Below are 19,557 nucleotides of genomic sequence, written 5' to 3' on the forward strand. Positions count from 1 at the left end.
TTCGCTCTTCTCCGGAGAGTTTTGATGCCCTCCCGCCGCAGAAGAGGTTCGTTGCAGGTGTAGAGAACGTCCGTGCGGATCTTCTAAGTCGGCAACAACAACTGCTACCGACCGAGTGGACCCTGCACCAAGAGGTTTGTCAGGGACTGTGGAGGCTATGGGGACGTCCCTTGGTGGATCTCTTTGCAACTTCCAAGACGAAGAGGCTTCCTCTTTACTGCTCCCCTGTACTCGATCCAGGAGTGATCTCAGTAGATGCTCTTCTCTGGGATTGGACGGGGATGGACGTTTATGCCTTTCCCCCGTTCAAAATCCTCGGAGAAGTCATCAGGAAGTTTGCGTCGTCGGAAGGGACGAGGATGACGTTGATCGCCCCGTTTTGGCCTTCGAGGGAGTGGTTCACAGAGGTCATGTCCTTCCTAGTGGACTTTCCGAGAACTCTGCCCATGAGAGTCGATCTACTCAGACAGCCCCACTTCGAGAGGTACCACAAAAACCTCCCCGCTCTGAGTCTGACTGCATTCAGACTATCGAGAAGCTGGCCAGAGCGAGAAGTTTTTCTAGATCAGTGGAAAGAGCTATTGCCAGAGCCAGAAGATTCTCTTCCAGTAATTTGTACCAATCGAAGTGGACCGTGTTCAGGAGATGGTGTAGAAAGAAGGGCATTTCCTCTACCACGACCTCTGTGAGTCAGATAGCCGATTTCCTCTTGTTTCTGAGGAGTGAAGTCAAACTAGCGGTCCCGACTATCAAGGGATATAGGAGTATGCTATCAGCCGTTTTTAGGCATAGAAACCTGGACCTGACTAACAACAAAGACCATCACGATCTATTTAAATCATTTGAAACCACGAAGGTGCCTCAGCAAAGAACTCCTTCCTGGAATTTAGATGTGGTGTTACAGTTCCTGATGTCCAGTCCTTTCGAGCCTCTTCGTTCTGCGACATTGAGGAACATTACCAGAAAGACTATTTTTCTAACTGCTCTAGCAACTGCGAAGAGGGTTAGCGAACTTCAAGCCTTCAGTAAACATATAGGCTTTAAAGGACAAACGCAGTTTGTACTTTAAGTCCTACTTTTTTAGCAAAAAACGAAAACCCGTCTAACCCTTGGCCCAAGAGCTTCGAAATTAAGGGTATGGCTGAGATTCTGGGTCAAGAGCCAGAGAGAGTCCTATGCCCTGTCAGGGCTCTCAAGGTCTACTTGGACAAAACGAAGGAAAGTCGAGGCCCCTCGGACAATCTATGGTGTTCAGTGAAGAGACCGGACTTACCTATGTCGAAGAATGCACTGGCATTCTTCCTGAGGAACACGATTAAAGAAGCCCATTTATGCTGTCAAGACACTGATTTTAAACTTCTGAAAGTCAATGCTCAGGAGGTGAGGGTGGTTGCAACTTCAGTGGCTCTTCAGAAGAATATGACACTCAGTAACATTCTGGGTGCCACATTTTGGCGTAGCAACTCTGTGTTCGCTTCACACTACCTGAGAGATGTGAAGACGACATATGAGAACTGCTTCTCGCTAGGACCATACGTTTCCGCAGATACAATCCTGGGGGCAGGGAGTGACACACATCCTATCCTATAGAAAATGGTTAGGAAGTGTTTTTTATGGTTGTTGGGTCGACCGCCAGAGGCGGACTTCCCACTCTTTAGCTTTAGTTTTGCTATCCTAACTTAGTTAGGCTTGGTCAGGTGGTTGTTTTTTCTCCGTTTGCCCTCATTGTATGGTCAATATGGTCTAGTCACATCGTGGTCACGCCCCCGTTGACAGATCATCTAGAACTCACCAGCTATACAGGTCACTACCTTGCTGGAGACTCTAGTAAAGCAGAAGCGGACTTGGGTGACAGTAATCACGAAGTCAGCTATGCTAACAGGTAAGGAACCAAGGTGTCAATCACCTACATGTATTATGTTTCCTAAATCCTATTCTGTCTGTACCCACCTCCAATGGTGGTATTCAGCTATATATATATCTGACAGGTAAGTCTCATGAACAAAATGATATTTTAATGATAAAATAAAGTTTGTTCACACTTACCTGGCAGATATATATATTCATAGTGCCCACCCACCTCCCCTCAGGAGACAGTGGCACTAGAAAATCTGAATAGAAAATGGGAATGGTTCCTGATACCCGCCTCCCAGCGGCGGGAATGGGTACTAACCACCTGATCTCCCACTGCGTGTGTCGTAAGTTTTGAAATTCTGTCGGACTATCAGAGAATACAGCTATACGAGGGTAAGTCAAAAAGTTCCAGGAAAAATTGTTGAATGATGTATTTACACAGGAATGAAACAACCCAAATACTTGGTAAACAATTATCTGTGATGTAGTGATCCATATAGACTTGTTACCTCAGTCATCCTCTTGCTACCGTGGTGTTAACATCTGCTTCAGAAAAGTAACTTCTTGAACCCATGGAAAATAAAAATTTTGAGATGAGAGCTAACATCAAGTTCCTGACCAAGCTTGATTGGAAACCAGGAAAAATTATTGAAGCTTTGCAACAAATTTATGGAGATTCTTCTCCATCTAAATCAGTTGTTTATGATTGGATAAAGCGATTTAAGGATGGTCGGGAGGACCTCAAAGACAACCCAAGAGAGGGAAGACCATCGACTGCAAAAAATGAAAGAATTGTGGCTTTGGTGCAGAATCTAGTGGATGAAGATCGTCGGATTACTATCGATATGATAGCTAATGAAACTTGGATCTCCCATGGTTCCGCATTTTCAATTTTAAATGAAAATCTTGGTTTGAGTAAACTTTCAGCACGTTGGGTCCCAAAAGCGTTATGCAAGACCAACTGCATCAAAGAGCTGAACTTTCTCTTGCAGTTTTAACGAAGATTGAATCAAATGAATCAGAGTTTTTTTGACCGGATTGTTACTGGAGATGAAACTTGGATCCATCAATATGACCCAGAAAGTAAAATTCAATCAAAGCAATGGTTACCAAGAGGTTCAGCTGCACCAGTGAAGTTCAAAGTGGCGAGATCTGCCCAGAAGGTTATGGCAACAGTGTTTTGGGACTCCAAAGGAGTGATTTTGATTGATTTCCTTGAAGGACAAAAACAATCACTGGGAACTACTACAAAGGTGTTTTGCAAAAACTGAAGACTGCATTGGCTAAAAATGTCGAGGAAAGTTGCACCGCAGAATTTTGTTCCATCATGATAACGCTCCAGCACATTCATCAAGGGTTGCAAGAGAAGTCCTACGGAAATTTAGGTGGGAAACTCTTCCACATCCTCCTTATAGTCCTGATCTTGCTCCTTCAGATTTTTTCTGTTCCCAAAACTCAAGGAACACTTAAGAGGAGTCCGGTTTGAATCTTTGGATGCTGCTAAACATGCAGTTTCAACATGGTTTAATAGAAAGGCCCCAAATTTCCACAAAGAAGGGTTGCAGAGGTGGAAACAGCGCCTTGAAAAGTGTATAGAGTTAGATGGTAGATATGTAGAAAAATGTTTGAATTTCCTTAAATAAAGAGTATATTGAATTTTTCCTGGAACTTTTTGACTTACCCTCGTATATATCTGCCAGGTAAGTATGAACAAACTTTATTTTATCATTAAAATATCATTTTTTAACATAAATTGCTGAATAGTCTTGTTGTCCCAGTGTTTGCTTTGAAGCCTAAATTTCTTAATCCATCCATACACCAAATACTACAGCATTTCCAATACATATTGCATCCATAGGGAAAACATATTACAGGCAAAAGTAAAGGTTAGAAAGTTTTCTTTGATTATTCTGAAATAGCTAGTACTAGACCCTTGCTCATTGAGAGGTTATGTCTGACTTTCTTTAATTCTTTTTCTTTTTTTCTTTGGCAGGCATCAAAATGACAGCATTATATAAATGAGTATGGCATCTTCAGTTTCTTTTGGCAGAAGCTGAAGAAGAGTGAAACCTCATGAATACAAGGGGTTGCCATATATGGCAGTATCATCATCATCATTATTTTAGCAGTTTTGTAAGTTGACTCCAGTTTGTAATCACTTCAAGATTCTCAGCTGAAAAGTAAGCAACGACACGATGCAACTTCTTCGCATCCATTACCAGAAACTCTTCCTATGCATCTCATTTTTTATGCTTATTATTGTGGTGTTTCGTATTTGGGATAGAGACAGTAACTCTATCTCTCCACAGCAACCACTTAAAGCTGGTCTAAAAGGTCCAGAGAAAGCAACCAGTCCTCATGAGAATAGTATAAATATTGATGCTCCTGCACTTTCAGCTGTTCGTCATCGAACAAATAGGCACAGAAATGAAAAAATACAGTCTGCCTTGTTTGTAGACTTGTTTTTAGATCTTGCCAAGGTAATCTTCTTTCCTTGTTTTTTAATTGAATTATGGATCTATTGTAGCAATGAAGATTTAACTGCAGTACAGGCAGTCCCCGGTTAACGGCAGGCTCAGTTAATGGCAATCTGGTTTTATGGCACTTGGCTAGTGACGAAAATTGACGATTTCCGCTTATCGGTACCGATAATTGGGTGTTGGCGCCAATACATACCTAACAGAGGTGCCAATAACCGAAGATCAGTGCCTTTCGGCGCCGATAAGCCCCGAAAATCCCCGAAAAAGCGCCGAAAACCTCCGATTTTCGGTTATCATCACACTCTCAGAACAGAACCCCTGCCAATAACCGGGACTGCCTGTACAATATATCAGTAAAATATTTGAAGGATTTGAGCATGTGGTGGGTTGTAAAAGATAACACACCAAAGGTGAAATGAGTGGCGCAGTGTAATAAGGTGCCAAGCGGTTTTTAAAAATGATAAAACGATTTAAAGTTTGCCAACTACGCATAAAAAAAACCAGCCAAACGATTTCTATGAATCATACCTCATTTTAAAGGAAATTTATTCGCCTATTACATATGCAAAAATCATTATAGTATGTTTTGTCATTTAACAACCACAAAAAGTGAGGTAATGTAAGATTGTAAAGTGTTAATGAACACAATGAAAATGTTTTCATACGGCAATTAAAGCATGTTTTTGTGAAAACAACCTAAAATATTTATCCTAATAATGCTCTAAAATTATTATTATAACATATCTGTAAAATTTCCATTATTATAAAACAAAAACATCCTCCTACATCCACCCACGACCTTCACTGGTTGGATTTGAGCTTATGATGGTGCTAAGGTTTCCTTTGTTTTGCATGGATTTTCGAACCTTTTGCCAGTAACATAACAAAAGTGTGTGTACAGGATAGTGCTGTACTTTAGCTGCTCGCACCAAGGTGAAATAAATAATATAATGAAATAGTATGTATAAAATAGGTTAACATAGGAGGCCATGTAGTCTTGATGTTTTATAGTTTCATTTGTAAGTTATTTTCTTTCCAGGAAGAGACATGCCCCCTTTGCTTTGGTAACTACCTGTGTGAGGATATATCTGCAGGATTTCTTACGTTAGATTCTGATACTCCTGTTGTTAAGGAGGGGGAGATGGTTTATGAGGCACATTTAGGTGATCTCCATAAATTGTCAGTTAAGGTAAGAACTGTGGGTTTATACTTCAAGTATAGTGAAAGCTTTCATGACTTTGCCTAATGATACTGGGTTCTTACACATTACAAATCTTTGACTTTTATATAAGTGACTTACCAAGTAATTACATAGTTAATTGTTTCTGCCACGGCGGTCTAAAAAAAATTCAAATTTCGTGGTGGTACTACGATTGTTTGTGTAGGTGACAAGGCCCCGCCCACATTCGGGACTGATAGGTACAACTCAGCAGAGAGCTTCAGTTCATTTTCTACCGGCTCCCAACTAACATCAGTGGGTTTTGAGCAGTCATTGCTTCATCTTTTTTGATATTTGTTCCTGTATTTTGGGGAAGTATTCACTTTTTTGTGGTGGCATTAAAGATTAGTTATCTTGTTAGCTGTGGTTGACTTTATTGCTAAAGTTAGTTCAATATATAAGACTCCAGCTCTTCAAGGGTTGTAAAACTAGATTAACGAAAGTGACTTATGAATCTCACACTTAAATGTGTAAAATGTAGAGGGCAGGAGTGTAGTAAAGAGCTTACTTGTCCGGAATATCAAGATTGGGGAGATAATAAGTGGAAGGCATTGAAGTCCCATCTGAACAAACTTGATAGAGATAGGAAAAGGAAGGTGGCCCTTAGAGCCAAAAGCAGGGCTAGTTTAGAAGCTCCTCTTTTAATTAGTGTGGTGGAAGATAGCTCTGTTTCTTCTCCTCATATTCATGTTATGTCTCCTATCCTTAGCCCCCCTTCCCCTTTACCCCAGACTCTTTTACCAGGTTCCTGTGCTTCCAATCCCAACATTATTGTCAGTCTTGAACAGAGGTTTGATAAGAAGTTTGAGCTTTTGGCTAACACTGTAATGGAGTTAGATTCCTCTTTCAGAGATTTTGTGATGAAAGCGTCTTCCAATGTTCCTAGTGTCAGTATTGTGCAAAACACTGAGACAGTGGTGCAAAACACTGAGACGTGTTGTGCATGTTGAGGAGATGGCTGCCCATCCCACTGGTGCTTCTAGATGAAGGTCCCTTTCCCGCTCCCCCACACTGGGGAGAAGACATACCAGAGGTCCAAGGGAGGCCGTTGGGGTTTGCCCATGGACAGTGGAGCCTGTTGCACATTCCCAGCCTGCGGCAGATTGCCACTGGAAAGGTGTCTCTCTTGGTGTGAATCGGCTGTTGCCTGGTTCGGATGGCTCCACTGCTGATAGGAAGCATTTGTGGCGCCATGCTGCTGCCTCACGGCCTTTGAAAAGGCACTTCACCAATGCGGACAGCTCCCCACCTCCAGTCAAGAGGTACAAGCAGGCCAGTGTTAGCCCTCAGCCCTCCTGCAGTTTTGCTGTTGCGCCTTCTACCACTTATTCTGCTCATCATCTTCAGGCTTCTTGGGATAGTCTGAGGTCTCTCTCATGTCTCGAGCGCCCTGTTTTTGGTTTCAAAGCGACAAGATTCTCTGAGTAAGCACCCGTCACCCGCTGCTAAGTACTCTCGTCTTTGAGCGCCCCTCTCCTCCACAACACTTAGTGTTCGTTTCGCCTTCTCAGACTTTCGCACCCAACTGCTCGGCGCCTCTTCCACCCTCATCGGCTGAGGAAGACTTCTTTAGCCCTGATTAAGCATCAACTTGAGGGGCTCATGGGGTTTTTGAAGAAGATAGCAATCTCGAAGAGTAAGGACACATCTTTGTCCTGTCTCTTCTGATGATGAAGACGCTGAACAAGATGCCTCTCCTGCTTCAGCCTATTCTTCCTTACTGAGGTTTTTTCTGACTAATTTCCCAGATTTTTCAAGCCTGCCGCTCCTGATTCCCCAGCCTCAACCTTCCTCTTGAGGAACTGGACGTCTGACAGCACATGCCTCCCAAAGGGGATTTCTCTGGTTTGGTTGATGCAGCTCGTCTTCCACGTTCGCCTCAGCTAAGATTTCTTTTTCTTCCTCCGAGCTTGATCATCTTGTCAGGAATCTTATCAAGGTTTCGGAAATTTTTAGCTTCTTCGACTGTACTGTGGGGGCTTTGGTAAAGAAAATTGAAGATTGTCCAGTCCTAGAAGATTTCGCTTCCGACTGGTTGGGGGTATTGCCGTGTGCTGACAAGGCAGTCAGAGATGGTTATTTTGAGCTCTCCTCCCTTTTTCAATGGGAATCTTGAAGAAGAGAGCGGTGGTGCTCCTTTGCCACCATAGGAGTTACCACACCATAGAAGTTAGCCCTCTTGTTTTCTCCTTAGGACAAATCCCATCTTTTTCCCCCAAGATACCGCTAAGGAAATTCTGTTGGATTTACAGAAGAAATCCATTACCGTTCTTCTGGTGCAGTCTACTAAGCACCCGAAAGAAACTCCCACGGTAGCGACCAAGTCTTTCTCTCCTCTGTAACCTCATCACTTTCGAGGAGGAAGGTCTTGGTCTCAATCTAGACCTTGGGTCAATCTGCGTTCCCTGTCTGGATCCATCAAGAACTCGTCTTTCAAACCAGCCGTAAAGAAATGAAAGCCTAGTCCTTCATGCCCTAATAGGAGCCAGGCTGCACCTCTTTTGGGAGGAATGGAGTTGCAGAGGGGCGGAACCTTTGGTAGTCCAAGGGTTGAGGGAAGGCTATTCCATCCCTTTTAAAGAGAAGCCTCCCTTATCCAAGTCACCGATCAGCTTGACAGCATACTCAGCAGGCTCTGAGAAGTTTGCTGCCCTTTCTCAAGAAGTTGAGTCCCTTAATTCACAAAGGAGCAGTGGAAGAGGTTTTGGATCACAACTCAGAAGGATTTTACAACAGTCTTCTTCATGGTCCCCAAGTCATCGGGGGGCTGGAGACCAGTTCTGGATGTCAGTGCCCTGAATCTGTTTGTGCTGAAAACCAGGTTTCACATGGAGACCAACCACTCTGTTATGTCCTCTCTCCACCAGGCCGACTGGATGGTCACTCTGCATATGAAGGACGCTTATTTCCATGTTCTGATACATCCAGATTCCAGAAAGTTCCTGCGATTTGTCTTTCGGGGTAAGGTTCTCCAGTTTTGAGCCTTGTGCTTCAGCCTGTCCATAGCCCCACAAGTGTTTACTCGGATCCTCGCACCTCTTGGGAAATGGCTTCATCCACTTGACACAAGCATATACCTCTATCTTGACGACTTGGCTACTCCACTCCCCCTCGGAGAAGTGTGCTGAGGACTTAAAGAAGATTCTTCGCCTGATGCAGGAGTTGGGCATTTTAGTTAACTTCCAGAAATCTCAATTAATTCTGACACAGAAGATTCCCATTTTAGGGATGATTCTGAATCCACAGACTTTTGGGTCTTTTCTCCTGCAAAAGGATTGACTCATGTCTCCAGACTGTCCAGGAGTTCCTATTTCTCAGAACTTGCTCAGTGGTTCAGTGGATGAGTCTGCTGGGAACTTTGGCCTCTGTGGAACCATTCGTGAAGTTGGACAGGCTTCACGTGAAGCCTCTTCAGTTTTACCTGAAAGTGAACTGGAGTAGGAAATCCCAGCCGGACTCCTTCATCTTCCCCATATTTTCAGAGATCAAGGAGGACCTTCGTTGATGGTTGTCCGTAGAAAGACTTCGAGAAGGGAAGTCTCTTCTGCCCATGAACCCCGACCTAGACTTTTATTCTGATGCTTCAGATCCAGGTTGGGGACCCCTTTAGGGAGTTGGAAGGTCTCAGGGATGTGGTCAGTAGATCAGAGAGCTCTCCACATCAATGTCAAGGAACTGAAGGCTATTCACCTGGGCCTCCAGGCCTTCTCTCCACTCATTTCTGGCAAGGTAGTAGCAGTTTACGCGGACAACACCACAGCTCTGTCCTTTGTCTGCAAACAAGGGAGCCCCACTCCTTCACTCTCTACAAGATGGCAAAAGATCTTCTCTGGGTGGAGCAGAACCATGTGAAGACTATCAGTCGCTTCATTCAGGGGAGATTGAACATCCTAGCAGACGAACTGGGCAGTTGCAATCAAGTCTGCTGATGGAGTGGATTCTGGTCTCCCTCTTTTGTAACAATCTCTGGAAACTATGGGGCAAACCAGCAGTGGACCTCTTCGCAACATCAGGAAACCGCCGTCTGCCTCTCTTTTGCTCCCCAGTCCCGGACCCCTCTCGCATGGGCGACGGATGCCGTGCTTTTGGATTGGATGGCCCAGACGTCTACACATTTCCACCTTTCGGGTTGATCAGGGAGGTGATCAACAAGTTTTCATCTCACCAGAACGTCTCAGTGACCCTAGTTGCTCTGTTCTGGTCCAGGAAGGAATGGTTTCTGGATCTGCTTCGACTGTTAGTGGACTCCCAAGGCTCCTTCTACAAAAACATACGCTGCTCAGACAGCCCCCTTCTTCAGGTTCCACCAAGGATTGTCCGCTCTGGCCCTGACAGACTACAGATTGTCAGGAGCCTCGTCAGAGTGGAAGGATTTTCAAGGCAGGCTGCAGAAGCTATTGCTAGGTGTAGATGATCTTCTAGCAAGCTCTACCAATCTAAGTGGGCAGTTTTCAGATGGTGCAGCTGCAATAACATCTCTTGTTCTGAGACCTCCTTAAGCCAGATTGCTAATTTTTTTCTTTTCCTGAGGGCCGCCAGGAAGTCTCCTTCCACTATTAAGGGGTATAGGTCAATGCTTTCTTCAGTGTTTAAGCATTCCTCAGATCCTCTGAGACTTCCAGATTAGAAAAGCCTGGATTAGTCTCTTGGAATTTAGACATTCTGAAGTGGTTCTCAGGCCCCATTTCAAAGCTCTTTGCTGGACCTCTTTTTAAGAACCTCACAAAGAAGACTCTCTTCCTCGTGGCATTGGCTACCGCCAAATGCATCACCGAACTGCAAGTTTTCAACAAGAGAGTAGGTTTTCCTGGGGGGACATGGTATGCTCTCTCTCTCTTGGTTTCCTCGCCAAGAATGTAGATGTTTCCAAGCCATGGCCTCGCTCGTTCGTCATTAAGAATCTGACGGACATCCTCGGACCAGAGGAAGAAGAAAGACTTCTTTGTCCTGTGAGAGCCTTGAGGTGCTACCTTCAAAGAACAGAAGGGATCAGAGGACCTTCGGACAATTTTTCTAAGAAATTTGATTACTGAGGCACATCTCAAGTTCAAGAGGATGTCTTACATTCCTTTAAGGTAAAGGCCCATGAGGTTTGGGCCATCGCAACTTCTCTAGCTTTTCGTCATAACATGTCTCTCGAGGCTATTCTGGAATCAGCATTTTGGAAGTGTAGGTCAGTAGGCCTTCTGTCCCTCTTCTTTCCTCTCGCCTTGATGTAGGGTGTTGAGCCAAAGGGAAGCCTGGGGGTACATCGTACCCAGAGTACCCCCAGTCTTTAGTGGTTGGGGTGGTGGTATTTATTCCAGTGTAGGTGACAGTGTTGTATTTTTATTCTAGTCTATGCTGAGGGCAAGGGCACCCTTTTTAATCTTTGACAACCATCGGTGAACTTCCATGGCTGCAAAGTACCCACTGAAGTAGGGGTAATTCTTGGCCATACTGCGACGCCCTCTGCAGGTTAAGATGAGCACCAGCTGGAGGCAGTACTCACCTGCAGTAGCTCTCTTACCAGGTAAGGAACAACAAGCATTGTACCAGTGCTAGCAACCTTTCTATTTCAAAGTCATTACTTTTATTAATGTTTTGGTGTAGAATATGTCCATTTATCCCACCTCCTTTCAGTGTGGAGTCAGCTGTGTAATTACTTGGTAAGTCACATATATAAAAATATTTTTATGATAAAATAAGATTTTATATATACTTAGCAAGTAATTGCATAATTGGAGCCCTTCCTCCTCCTCCCCTCAAATGGACATAAGGCCTCAAATAAATTGAAGCTCTCTGATGAGTTGTACCTATCAGTCCCAAATGTGGGGAGGGCCTTGTCACACAAACAGTTGTAGTGCCGCCGCGGAATTTAAATTTTTTTTTTTTTTACTGCCATGGCAGGACCTAGTAGCTATGTAATTGCAGGCAGTTCCCGTCTATCAGGGGCATTCCATTCTGACAGCACGACGATAAGCAAAAATTGCAGATTTTCAGTTATTGGCACCTCTGTTAGGTATGTATTGGCGCCAAATAGCAGAAATTGGCACATATCGGCGATTTTCGTCACTAAACAAGTGCTGAAAAACCGGATTGCGATAACTGAGCCCACCAATAACTGGGGACTGCCTATACTTGATAAGTTTATATAAAGCCTCATTTCATCATAAAAATATTTTTGTTATTTTAAACCCATAGAGACTGAATAGACTAAATAGTAAAAAGCTGCAAATATGAGCAAAACAGTAGTTAGATACTAGGCAAAATCTCCCAAAGGGGTAGGTCATTCATCATGCTTGATAGGTCATATTTTGATACTAGGGAAGATGTTCTTGTTAGTGGAAGTCCCGCATTGTTTGTCAAATGCTCATATCCCTTGACTTGGTTTTGTGACTGGGTAGGTGTATTAAATGCTTTTCTGACTGCCCTTTTTTGTCATTACTGCATTTTATCATCAATTATAGCTTCATGTAGCAAAAGCAAGTGCTTTTAGCATAGCTGGAGTGTAGTGTGTAAACCCAGCATCATACTATTTGATTGGAGTATGCAACTGTCATATTATTACTTAGATATTTTGAATTTACCTTCATCTGATTTATGTTGATGAATTATGTCCTCCTGAAAGCCTTGTTGTAAAATGTAAGCATATTGTGCAGCCAATGTATAATATATAGTACACTAACCCAAACAATCTTGAGGCTTGGTTCACATGACCCTAGGATGTAGTTGTTCAGACTCAGGCTCAGTCTTGTGCTCTCAGGCCTCAGTGATTTGGTCCAAGGCCAGATTTTAAGGATACTTAAATATTAATGGCTGTAAATTGAATGCACCTGGCAGGACACAAATGTGAGAAATTTTTAGTTGTCACAGTGTATGTTTTTGTTACAGGATAAAAATGTTTCTTTATTGTATATCAATTTTGATGATTGTAGCTTTGAGGTACAAATATTGCTGTCAATTACATAAAACACAGATGCCTGTTTATTATTTCCTTTTTATGTAAAAAAGTGCATTTGTCATTAGCACATTTGATGAAATTTGTTCCCCAATGCCAAAAATGTAACTCACTGTGAGGCTTTTTATAAAATTACTGTCACCATTACTGTATTCTGAATTATTTTCACAACAACAGATAGTTGTGCTAGGAGGAGATGTTCACAACATACCTTTTGATCTATCAAAGTCTTAAGGTTTGTGTTTATGAAAACTTCAGTCTTTTTTTTCCTTGGCTTTGCATTTTTTGTATTATATCAATACCAGCTGGTGAAATCAATTGAAAACTGTCTAATGCTTTATATACCTGGATTCCAGTGTCTTGTATCCTATGCTAGATTTCTAGACTCTCTCTCATACAGTACATTGAGTATCATAATTTTGTTGTACTTCAAGGTTTGATAAAGTTAATCACCCTTAATTACTGTAACTAATATAAATGTGTATATAGTTTCAGTAAATGTGGTGCACTACGTATTTACAACCAATGACACAATAACCTGAGCTCAGGTAGCTTGCAATGGGTTTTGGATAATGTAAGGATTTAGTAAATTTTTGTATGCCATGACAAGTAAATAGCAAACTTTAATATGCCATGCACACACACCATAAGGATTCAGATGAAATATCCATTTGGTTTTTAATATGGAAGAACCAAACTCCAAGTACTGTACAAAACTATAGCTAATGCATAAAATCATCAGACAGATGCCCAAGCACTCACATCCAATATATACAAGCAGTCCCCGGTTATCATCAGGGTTCCGTTCCCGACGGCATGACGACAACTGAAAATCGCTGCTAACCGAAAATCGGCGATAATAGCACTGATCCCTGGTTAGCGGTGCTGATAACCGGTTAGTGGCACTGACAACCGGTGATCAGCGCTGCCGATAAGAGGCGATCAGCGCCGATAACCAGTTGTCGGCGACGAAAATCTGGTTATTGTCGTCGCTAGACAAGCGCCGTAAAACCAGATCACCGGTAACCGAGGCTGCCAATAACTGGGGACTGCCTGTATGGCATTTTTTCGTTATTATTATAATGTCTGCATCTGTTGTTGAATGTATGTTAGTTTGCAAGACAATCCTAAAAATTTTCATTATTGTTAACTAAATAGAACAGGATTATTGTAAAAAGTTGTTATTAAAAAGTGCCTAGGTCTATAAACCTCAGAATATGTCAGCATACCTCCTTCCAGCAGTTGTAATCTTCAAAGGATACTTTACATATTTCATATTCCACCCACTCTTAATGTAATAGATACAGGCAGTCCCTGGTTATCAGCAGGGGCTCCATTCCGATGGTGTGACAATAAGCAAAAATCGCCGATAACCGAAAATCGTCAATTTTCAGCATTTATGTACGGGTTAAGCAGCATAAGTATTCGGTCAAAACTGGGCAAATGTCCAATGCTATTATTCATTCATTTAAGTAAAAACTCTCACAGGATAAATTGGACTGAAAGTTCAGTGATTGTCGGATCAAAAGATTTCTCCCCACGAAATCTTTTAGAATCCACTATTATACAACTTACTTTCAGTTGTAATTTTAATCTTATCCCTGGCATGTATTATTTTGACTCCTGTATAAGTAAAATGTTCAAGAATGACCTAAAAGATAAAATCACAAACAATTAAAAATTAGTTACCTAATATATATTTTCTATATATTTGTACAGTAATATATATATATATTTAAATGTTCACCTTGTAAAAATTTTTGTTTACCAAAATGAGAATTGAGTCGTATTTTTATAACATTTTTTGATGGTCAGTCACCTTCCTTGTATAATCTTTTAATTGTCCTGTCCCTGCTTCTGAGCTGTTGAGCCTAATCCTTTGTAAAATCTCTTAAATATTAACTCTGTTTTGGTAGGTCTGCTAATTCTTTAATTGTGTTGGATTACAGGTACATATTTTTTCCTTTGTAATCCCTATCTGTCATTTATATGAGCTTTCTTTGTAAACTTATTTTTATATTTCTTCAGTCTGCTAAGTAAAGGAATATAAGTCGAAAGGCCTTGTAGCACTCCACTGTTTCTCTTTCCTTCGTGGATTTTGTCTTTATTTATATATTCATCACATTCCATATTTATATATTCATCACATTCCATATTTTCATGATTCAGTTACTCATAGCATCTGTATGTATGTGATTTTCATAGTTAACAAAGACCTACAGTACTGTGAGCTGCAAATTTTATCTTTATGGAAAGATAGGAAATGTGTGTACATATATGTAATAAAATTTTCCTTGACACAACTCTGAAAATTAGCTCCCTCTGCAATGTCTACAAAGGAAATAATCTTCATATAAATGAGCAAGATATCCCATTATTGAACTTGGTAAAAGTTTGATTGCAGATTCATTCATAGAAAGAGCAAATTCAGCACAGCAAAAACACACCAAAAAAATAGCTCTTCCAGTTTGCTAAGCAGGAATATTATGGTAGACATAAAAGATTGCAGTTTCATATGAGCTGCAGTCTCTTTTAGAGGCAGACAAACACATTAACTGTTCTAGGAAGTAGAAGAAAGGTACCAAGTGGTGGTCATGATGAGTTAGTTACCTTGGAATTAAAAGAAGAACAATTACAAAGGTAGAGGGCCAAGTATTTGTCATGTTCATTTCAGAATGTATAACTAACTTACTGGGTTATTCTGTTAAATTTTTGGGGGTGGGGGACTCAGACATATATGACAAGTAATAAAAACTGGTAAGTTGAGGTCCATTAGGTTTAGGTACCAACCAGTGTAAAGTTGAGGTCCATTAGGTTTAGGTACCAGTGTATTTCAATGTCAGTTCTCAAAGACACTTCTTTTCTGTTCTTCATTGGTTCCTGTTCTGTTTCTGCTTGTTTTTTTTTGAGGATGTTTGCTAAACATATTTTTTTAGTGGTTGTAAAGGGTAGCTTTGTCATTACCATTTTTTTTTTTACCTAATCTCTTACCTAGCCCAGTTATTTTTTGCTGATCTCTGACTTGGATATTTTTTTATATATGTATTACTGGTAACCTTTGTGTAATTTTGCCCATTAGGAAGGTGTTACTTATGGATATTGGGTCTGGTTATGACGTGTGGAAGAAGACGTTATATCACTAATGTGTAACAGACTACTGAGTTATCCTAGTTCTCTTTGGCACTTACCCCATTTATGTTGGTTTTGTTAGGGACACTTCCTGATTATGTTATATGGTAATTGAGAAAACATTCTCAGTTCCCATATAACTGCTTATAATTCTCCTTCGGGTGCATGTCAATTGTTTTAAGCATGTCGATGATATTGCTAATCCTTATTAGAGATTTCAGTCATCAGAAACCTTGACAGTGCTCCTCACAGGTGCTAAGGAATAGTTTGAGGAGTAACTGACATTTATCTATACTTATTCACTTGCTTTGCAAGGCTTCATCGTCTTTCTTCATTTATCTCATGCCACTTGAGTAGTGGTTCCCATAAGTAATGCAGTCAAACTTTTGATACCCCTGGGTGGTTTGGTTTTGAGGAGGATACATAATACTCCATCAGATCACACCTCACTTGTTGTAGGCCTAGCATTTATATATCTACAGAAAGCATATTTTTTCTACTACTGGAAGTATAACCATCCAGCAAAGGTGTCTCTTTGACTTTGCCTGTGACTTAACACACATTATGCATGTCTGATCTGTACTGAGGGACATGCGTGGGCTGCTTCTTTGATATGCTGGAATGCTTCTTGCAGTCATGTCCACGTAATATGATTGTCATGTTACATCTGGTAACTCACATTGCACTCCTAGAGGAGCTGTGACTGTTTTATTAGCTGTGTGCACACAACACAGCTACCTTGTCCCATCTAGCTTTACATATAAAGCATTCCATTCTGACTTTCATTTAGTAATGTACACTCCAACCCTTGAAGGGGTTGGAGCATTGTAACAAGGCTTTCCTTACATATTTCGCCTGTAATAGGTGATGTACTTGTCAACAGCAGATGCTGCACAGCTCATGATTTGTCGGCTAACAGTAATTCTTTTTGGCTGTGTGTTTATGGTGCAATAGTGCAAGTCTTGTGGTCACTTACCTGTTTCACCTGCAACTGGTAACATTCTTGGTAACAGATGTCATGGACTGTACAGCCCTCTGAGTTGTGAGCGTGTAGTCAGACCAGCAAGACATGTATAGCCACACACCTGCTTTATAAATATCTAATGATATGCACGTTAGTAACTAGGTTGTGCGGTACCCCTCAACTTGCTACAGTTCTTGACCCCACTGTTCTTTTGCAACTGTTCCAACACATAAGAAGCTGAACAGCCTCTTGGAATTTGAGGTAACCATATGCGCATTGCAAACCTACAGGGAGTAGCAAATCTATTTTTTTTTTCTTTTACTGGGGAATAGTGTCTAGGATTTATGCTGGTGTATTAATAGGTTAGGTTAAAAGTGGTGAGTTTGTTTTCAAATAGCCTTTTTTTCGAATAACTTACCTTTATTTTTTCTTCAGGTTCCCTCTGGTGAACGGTTTTCATTGCTGGATGAAATGGTGTGCCTTAATGCAAGTTTAGAAGTTGGTTGCAACAGTGGGTCAGCTTCTGTTAGATCGTACCTAGCAAAGCAGCCACTGTCTTCAAGGTCCTTGTATCACCTATTGAGGACTGTTGGGGTACCTCGAACTCATTATCCGTAAGTGTATTTCATTACAAATTTAATATGATGCCATCATTGTTCTTGAATACTAAGTGTATTTAACCCTAATTAGTTTCATTTAAAAGACCACATTGTTGTAATGTATTGAAGTGTGTATGTTGGATATATTCACTTGGTTTAAATTTGGTCTCTCTCTCTCTCTCTCTCTCTCTCTCTCTCTCTCTCTCTCTCTCTCTCTCTCTCTCTCTCTCTCTCTCGATATTTAATAATCGTCTGATGTAAGAAGTAATAACTTTGTTTTACAGAAACACTGTAGAAATAATTTCCTGTAGTAATTTATATTAATTTCAATGTTAGGTTGCTGATGTGTCCTAGCAAGAAGTTGCTAACTATAACTGAACAATCATTTGATGAAGACAATGACCATATACTGTCATCAGATGAGAGAATTGCGCTTTATACTACACTTGCTGTTGCGCCTGATATTGTCGTATTAAAGGTATGTTCTTTTTTCTTATTGTCAATAAACTTCATTGCTGATGATGAGTGTTACTGAATAATTACAATCCAAGTTAACCAGGTAGCCAGATAGAAGTGGAGCTGGCTGTTGGCAGTAAGGATGTATAGGTAAAAAGTGATTGTTGTGGGAGAATCTTATAATAAATTGCTCAGATTTTCATCAGTAACAAGTTATTAACCCTTTAACGCCAAGCCCTATTTACAAAAATGTCTCCCCGTATGCCGGCAGCGTTCGTGAGTTAGCGCCGAATCGGAAAAAAGTTTTTCAAAAAATAACAGCACGCTTAGTTTTTAAGATTAAGAGTTCATTTTTGGTTCATTTTTTTGTCATTGCCTGAAGTTTAGTATGCAACCATCAGAAATGAAAAAATATCATTATCATATATAAATATTGGAATATATGACAGCAAAAAAAAACTCGTATACAAATCGCGCTGTAAGCAAAACGGTTAAAGCTAATGAGTTAATTTTTTTAGTTGTATTGTACACTAAATTGCAATGATTTTGGTATATAACAAATTTTAAAACGATCAAAGCAACACAGAGAAAATATTATCACAAAATGATGCATGAATTAAGAACGAGCGGACATAAAAAATTTTTTTCAAAAATTCACCATAAATCGAAATATTGTGGTAGAGACTTCCCGTTTGTTGAAAAATGAAGCTAATTGATTGAATATTACTAGACTGTAAGTGTTTTAGCTTACAATTGCAGTTTTCGACCGTTTTCGGTCGAAAGTTAAAGTTGACCGAAAGTCGAATTTTTTCTATTTATCGTGATTTATATGGAAATATTTCAAAACCGATAAAAGTTAAAACCATGAGTTATTTTTTGTTGTATTGTACATGAAATTGCGCACATTTTCATATATAAAATTTTATGTAACGACTAATATAAAGTGGTGCAAATATTACGACAACGAGATGAAAGAATTTCTGAGATGTTCGGCCGAGTTACCACGCAGACGTAAGGAAAAAGTTTTTTTAAAAAATTCACCATAAATCGAAATATTGTGCTAGAGACTTCCAATTTATTGCAAAATGAAGTTAAACGATTGAATATTAATAGAATGTAAGAGTTTTAGCTTACAATTGCGTTTTTTTACCATTTCGGTGGAGTTAAAGTTGACCGAAGGTTGAAATTTTGGCAGTTATCGTGATTTATGTGAAAATATTTCAAAACTGATAAAAGCTACAACCATCAGCTATTTTCTGTTGTATTCTACATGAAATTGCGCACATTTTCATATATAAAAGTTTATGTAACGACTAATGTAAACGATGCAAACATTACGACAACATGACGAAAGAATTTCTGAGATGTTCAGCCGAGTTACCACAAGAGACGTAAGGAAAAAATTTTTTCAGAAATTCACCATAAATCGAAATATTGTGCTAGAGACTTCCAGTTTGTTGCAAAATGAAGGTACATGATTGAATATTACTAGAATGTAAGAGTTTTAGCTTATAATTGCGTTTTTGACCATTTCGGTCAAGTTAAAGTTGACCTAAGCTTGAAATTTTGGCAGTTATCGTGATTTATATGAAAATATTTCAAAACTGATAAAAGCTACAACCATGAGTTATTTTCTGTTGTATTCTACATGAAATTGCGCACATTTCCATATATAAAACTTTATGTAACGACTAATATAAAACAATGCAAACATTACGACAACGTGATTTAAAGAATTTCTGGCGCAGACGTAAGGAAAAAAGTTTTTTTCAGAAATTCACCATAAATCGAAATATTGTGCTAGAGACTTCCAATTGGTTGCAAAATGAAAGTAAATGATTGAATATTACTAGATCGTAAGAGTTTTACCTTAAAATTGCGTTTTTTGACCATTTCGGTCGAGTCAAAAGTTGACC

At 40.3% G+C, this 19,557-nt stretch overlaps 1 protein-coding gene across 2 annotated transcripts in view; it reads left to right on the top strand.

Annotated features, from left to right (window-relative positions):
* Window positions 1-19,557, top strand: part of LOC136851628 (divergent protein kinase domain 2A-like) — a 178,835-nt gene that overhangs the window by 47,425 nt on the left and 111,853 nt on the right. For both annotated transcript variants that reach the window (XM_067126015.1, XM_067126014.1), the window contains exons 2-5: window positions 3,848-4,334; window positions 5,374-5,523; window positions 17,022-17,200; window positions 17,522-17,663. In XM_067126015.1, coding sequence (XP_066982116.1) covers window positions 4,050-4,334; window positions 5,374-5,523; window positions 17,022-17,200; window positions 17,522-17,663 — 756 coding nt within the window. In that variant the 5' untranslated portion in view covers window positions 3,848-4,049. The remainder of the gene's footprint in view (window positions 1-3,847; window positions 4,335-5,373; window positions 5,524-17,021; window positions 17,201-17,521; window positions 17,664-19,557) is intronic.

This window comes from Macrobrachium rosenbergii, chromosome 23 (assembly GCF_040412425.1).
Source record: "Macrobrachium rosenbergii isolate ZJJX-2024 chromosome 23, ASM4041242v1, whole genome shotgun sequence".
NCBI lineage: Eukaryota > Metazoa > Arthropoda > Malacostraca > Decapoda > Palaemonidae > Macrobrachium > Macrobrachium rosenbergii.